Source organism: Sinocyclocheilus anshuiensis, unplaced genomic scaffold (genome assembly GCF_001515605.1).
Source record: "Sinocyclocheilus anshuiensis isolate Anshui unplaced genomic scaffold, SAMN03320099.WGS_v1.1 scaffold447, whole genome shotgun sequence".
Taxonomy (NCBI): domain Eukaryota; kingdom Metazoa; phylum Chordata; class Actinopteri; order Cypriniformes; family Cyprinidae; genus Sinocyclocheilus; species Sinocyclocheilus anshuiensis.
Window position 1 is genome coordinate 2,033,055 of NW_015552615.1, and position 6,362 is coordinate 2,039,416.

The window sequence follows — 6,362 nt, forward strand, 5'->3', positions numbered from 1 at the left end:
TAAAAAATAATAAAACACTTACTAAAATTGATATCAGAGAGCCGTGAAGTTACAAATGTGCTGTTAAATTATTGAAATAAAATGAAATATGAAGTAAAATGGCTGTAAGTTGGTGAATCCCTTTCTAAAATAAAGCACATCAGGGTGATTCACCAGAATTAACGTATTTATCATGTTTTGTAACTTTAAAATTAATGAGCACATAAGGATTTGAACTGAAGTATAACATAAATTCTCATAGGAAAGAAAAATCCCAAATGAGATGTCTTTAATGTCTCAGGTGTATCTTCTAGTCAATAACAATATTAAATGGAGAGAAAATGAACACTTAAACTTAAGTCTCCTGTTTCTTAGATATTTTTCCCCCTCAGAAGAAAAGACCCCAGTAAATCCCACAGGTGTCTCCTCTAGAGTTTCAGAAGAATGCCATAATCTGATCTGGATCTATATCCAATATATTTTTATTCTCCAAATAATATTTTGTAGAAACATCTACAACGTCTAGTTGATATCGCAATGAAGCTATAAGTGAGAATTCCTCTGAGCTCTGAAAGTGCAATAAAATCTTCCTCTGTGTCATGACTCAAAAAGAAAATCTGAATTTCGCATGAGAGGACTAAAATTGACATGATAACCACATCATGCTGAGGAGCCCAGGGAACAAGATGAAATGATCATGGATGGCAAGTGCTTCCCTCAATACTGAGACAAATCCATTACCACACTACAATGAACATTACTGAGAAATCAATTTGATGAAGATGATGTCCGATTTCCTGGGTGGAAACATTTGAATATCAAATTACGTGTCTCTCCATGCAGTGAGAGAGATGAGGCAGGAAACGGGATTCTGGGACATGCATGTGCCTGATTCAGAATTAAATCAAGTTTTGGCTCCCTTTCAGTTTAAGAGTGTGAATTTGAATCAAATTAGCCACGACCCACGGGATGATGAACAGGAATTTGAACTGGAATGACAGGAAAAGGAATTTACTGAACTGAAATAATATATTTCAACAAAATGGGCAAAACCAGATCACTTTCTACGTGTCTGTTGAAGGTTTCAATCTTGTAAAACTACTTCATTTGACATATCAATTGATTTTATTAATATATGTACACTACCTTTTAATAGTTTGGGGTCAGTAAGACTTATTTTTTGAAGGGAATTAATATTTTTATTTAGCAAAGATCTGTTAAAAAGTAACAATGCAGTAATAATAACAAAACATTTATAATATAATTTCTATTTCAAATAAATGCTTTTCTTTTGAACTTTCTATTAAAAAATGTATGCATGTTTTCAACATAAACATTTTTTCTTAAGCAGTAAATCAGCATATTAGAATGATTTCTGAAGGATCATGTGACACTGAAGACTGGAGTAACGATGCTGAAAATTCAACTTTGTGTCACAGGAATAAATTACATTTTAAAATATATTCAAATAGAAAAAAGCTATTATAAACTAGAAAAATATTTCACAATATTACAGTGATTTGAATCAAATAAATGTAGCCTGGGTGAAATAATTTTTCAAAACTTATATAAAATATAATCAACTTTATATGTTTGTGTGTGGCATTAAACTGGAAATAAACACAGAAATAATTAGTAATCAAAATTAATATCAGTTAATTTCAAGAAACTAAAAAAATGTGTGTATGAAAACACACTCACAGCAAAGTTTTCTTCCATTTAAAATCAACTGCTTTAAATTTAAATTCAAATTACCATTCCGTATCCTGTCTGCCACCGATTCAAATTCAAAAGCGGACTGGAATTTAAAAGTAACACTCAGTCAAATTCTACGTGGCAATGGTGTTTGAGGTTTGGGAAGTGTGCAAGCAGAGAGAAAGTGAGAGAGATACGGTGAGCGAGACGAGCAGTGGGCAAAGAAACAGTGCTGCAGAGAATGAACCACCCCTCCCTTCCCAGCCAGCAGAGCCTACGTAACAGGAGAAGGAGAAGCAGGAGTTCGTGAAGATGAAGAGAACAAGACACACGGCCACTCAAAGTAACAACAGATCACATGGAGCTGCATTTTGAAGAAACTCTTAAGTGCTTTTCATGGCTTTTACTGACAAGTCAGGGCAGTTCAGCTACTACCTGTGCCATAAATACTAAAAAAGAAAAACAGCTTAAAATACTGAGTAATAAAATGACATCACATACCAGCATTTGAGGACATCATGAGACTCTTATAGAAGACCCAGTGCCATGGTGGAAGAGGAACCACTGCTACAGATGGTGAAGATGTTAACAGTAACTGAAAGTTTGGAGAAGGTGGACCTGATGTACATCTCCATAGAGAGCACTATCGCTCTGGCGTCGGTGCTTGGGAACGTGCTGGTGGTCCTGGTGGTTTACATGAACCAGGATCTCAGAGATCCGACTTTCTGCTTTATCGTCTCACTGGCACTGGCCGATATCGCAGTCGGCGTTCTTGTCATTCCGCTGGCGGTGGTCATCAGCTTGGGTCTCAACACGCTGTTTTACACCTGCCTCTTCATCTCCTGCCTCCTCGTCACCATCACCCAAAGCTCCATACTGTCCCTGCTGGCCATCGCCATCGACCGCTTCCTACATGTCAAAATCCCCACCAGGTGAGTCTGAATCACTAAATAAAGATGAAATATTTTCCTTGTTTACTTACATTTACATTTAGTCATCAAGCAGACGCTTTTATTCAAAGCGACTTACAAATGCGCACAATGGAAGAAATCAAAATCAACAAAAGAGCAATGATATGCAAGTGCTATGACAAGTCTCAGTTAGCCTAATGCAGTATACGTATCAAGATTTTTTTTTTTATTATATAATAAATAAAAAGAAAACAGATATAGAATAGAGCAAGCTAGTGTTAGAGGCCTTTTTTTTATTTTTGTTAATTGTATAATAAATAAAAAGAAGTAAAACGTGCTACAATCATCTTTATTTTTTTTACTTTGAAAAATTATTTTACAGCTGACATATACAACATATAAATTCTCATAGGAAAGAAAAATTATTTTTATGACAAATTTTATGTTAGTTTTACTGACTTAGGACATCATGAGTGCATGTCCACCAAAAAAAACAACTCATTTTTGGTGCATAAAAATGCATTTCGCCAACTTAGTTGCAATGAAATGACTGTTAAAATGTAATGTTTGTTCACCAAACCATCAAATTAGGAGTGATATATATTTTTTTATTTCAAGTTGCATTTGTCATGTACAGTAGCTATTACACTTTAACATTAATGCATGCTTTGTTTTATCATATTTCTTGGCTAGACAGCAGGACCGCAATATATCTTTTGCTTTCTTTAATGCAAATCAATGGGCTAGTGTAATGCAAGGCTTTTAACTAAATTAAACCTCCGCTGTCTGTCAAAGGGAATGATGTTCACTGGTCTGATAGTATTTTGGCAGCATCCCTAACCACTCATTTCCTTGATGTTTGAAGGCATGTGACTTAAACTGCTTATGTAACACATTTGTGGCGAATGGTGAATTGAATATATTAAAATATATTAAAATACATAATTTATATCTTATAAATAAAGAGGTTTAAAAAATGTATTTGTACTGCATAAGGCACGTGCAACTCATTGTCACTTTACTCACAGAAATTAAACAACTAAAATAAAATAAATAAATAATTTCATATTAATTTGGACAAAAAAAAATTCTTTAGGATCATAAAACGTTGGAAAAATATCCCACAGTCTAGCCATATCTAGAAAGAGAATATCATAGAGATCAGTGAGCAACTACCCGTACACTTTTGCAACCACCTAACAACGCAGTAAAGCCATTCAAAACCCCTTAGCAACTACATAGCAGCCACCAACAAAGGGGACTAAGGGGAATCAAAGACTTTAGATATACAAAGACAGAGATGCAATGCGCAATATGGTGGAAAAAATCCCCCTCTTCTAAATAAAAGAGCCAATCGCCAATTGGTAAAGTCACTGCATAAATGCAGCTGCTGTTATGAGTTCCGGTTGTAATAGAAACAGTCAGTGTTTTGAGGAATACACCATCCCATTCAGACAATGTAAAAAATGTAGTTGCTTAGGACTATAGTAGCCTACTTGTTAAAAAAAGGGATAGTTCACCCAAAAATTAGAATTCTGTCATCATATATTTGCCCTCAAGTTGTTCCAAACCGCTACGAGTTTCTTTCTTCTTTTGAACATAAAAGAAGCTATTTTGAAGAATGTTGGTAACCATTGAGTTCCATGGTATTTTTTTACTGTCAACTGTTTGGGTGAACTAAGACTATTCGAAATGTGCTAATGCATGATATTTCTAACATTAGAAGTGTGCATTATATCGAACAACACCTGCAATATCGTTATGATTGGATTTAAAAAGTAATTTATGTCATTGCTTTTGCATTGTTTTGACAGGTACAACATCATTGTTACGCAGAGGCGGGCGTGGGTAGCCGTGGGTTTGTGCTGGCTCATTTCGTTTCTGACTGGTTTAGTGCCGATGGCCGGCTGGCACCTCAGCCCACCCGGAAACGTCAGCACGACGCCCATCAAATGCCAGTTCACCAAAGTCATGCGCATGGATTACATGGTCTACTTCAACTTCTTCATTTGGGTGGTGGTGCCCCTGATCATCATGACCGGACTGTACGCAGAGATTTTTCGCGTGATCTGCTGCCAGCTCAACCGTCGAGCCGAGGCCACCTGCGACTCGAGCAAGTACTACCGCAAAGAGCTGAAACTTGCGAAATCGTTAGTGCTAGTTCTGTTTCTGTTTGCGCTCTGCTGGCTGCCACTGCATATTATGAACTGTATTGTGTTTTATTGCCCGACATGCAATGTGCCCAAGAGTGCTGTTTACGTGGGTATCTTTATGTCACACGTCAACTCCGCGCTCAACCCGCTGGTGTACGCTTTCCGCATCCAGCGCTTCCGTGATACGCTGATTCATATCATCCAGCGATTTGTGCTCTGTAAAACCCCATCAGCCGTCCCGGGACAGCACAGTCCTGGACCGATCACAGAGAAAACCCAAGTTCAGTAGCAACTGAGACTAAGGGGAATCAAAGTCTTTAAATATACAAAGATGGAGATGCAACATGCAATATGGCAGAATAAGCCCCGCCTTCTAAATAAAAGAGCCAATCGGCAATTAATAAAGTCATTGCATCGCTGCAGCTGCTGTTAGGAGCTCCAGTTGTAATAGAAACAGTCAGTGTTTTGAGAGGCGCACTTAGTACTGCATATGCGCATTGGCTGGTTTAGCATGAAATAAAACCTTTTTAACACTATTTGAGCATAAGAAACCACATTTATGGGACCGTTCATGTCAGATTTAGTTGATTTCCCCATTCAAGTTCTCTTTTCAGACTTGGTCTTGGATGCCTGAAATAGCTGCCCGGAGGTGTTGCAAATATGGAACAGACTTTCACACATTGTCTGGGACCGTTGCAACTGACTGGCTGAGAGAACTATGCAAATCAGGAAACAGCACAAATATACCCAAAAGTAGTGCAGAACATGCAATGCATTTCTCCCTTTTCCATTCTGATTCTGCGCTCTACATTGTGGAGGATGCAGCGAACTACGGCAATCTGGCATTACTGCAGTTCATGCACCTAAATCAGCTCTTTAAAATGCAGAAATAGCACTTGTCTACACTGTGTGTCTGGAAATATGCCTGGTTATAATGCTCTTCTCCATCATTTGATGAATTACTGCTGCCACGATGTCTCGAAAATATACACAAACATCACTTTTCCAGCGTAATTGCGTCAAGAAGATAGCAAGTTTTGTGAACATTCAATAATAGGCTTTATTTGCATAGCAAGGTGTGTTTGCACTGGACAGAATGACAATGACTAGAATTAAATATTCAAAGCCCAATGCTATACCACACCTGTTTAAGTTGGAATACGGTCAATATGATGTTTTTTTTTTGTGCTGAAATACTGAATGTAAAAGCAGTGTAACTGTATAGTGAATTTACTGTGGAATCAACTATGGATAGATACTATAGATACTAAAAACTCTGCAGCTTCAAAGATCTCTCTTTTGAATGTAATAAAAATATTTTGTAGCCTGATGTGGCTAAGAATGAGTACTGGATGATTTGTTACACTTTTGAAATGCACAGCAAGCAACTAGTGAACAGAGTAAAATGGGACAATTTAACAGAAATTAACAGAACCAATTTCCCACCAATGAGCAGAACAAACCAATATTCATTACAGCCCTAATGCTTCAGGTTTCGATATTTTATTTATTTTTTTTTTCCCACCAAGGAACAAGACCAATATTCATTACAGTACGTTTATCAGCTCATGGCTTGGATTTGGTTGCACATAAACATCAGGAGATTCATGTTATGCATTTCTAC

General features: G+C 37.1%; 1 protein-coding gene across 1 annotated transcript; it reads left to right on the forward strand.

The window, feature by feature from the left end:
- Positions 1-2,097: 2,097 nt before the first annotated feature.
- LOC107666146 (adenosine receptor A1) lies at positions 2,098-5,469 on the forward strand. Its single transcript, XM_016457317.1, has 2 exons — positions 2,098-2,606; positions 4,400-5,469. Exons 1-2 carry the CDS (start codon positions 2,221-2,223, stop codon positions 5,025-5,027), a joined length of 1,014 nt encoding a protein of 337 aa, XP_016312803.1. The 5' UTR covers positions 2,098-2,220; the 3' UTR covers positions 5,028-5,469.
- Positions 5,470-6,362: the final 893 nt, after the last annotated feature.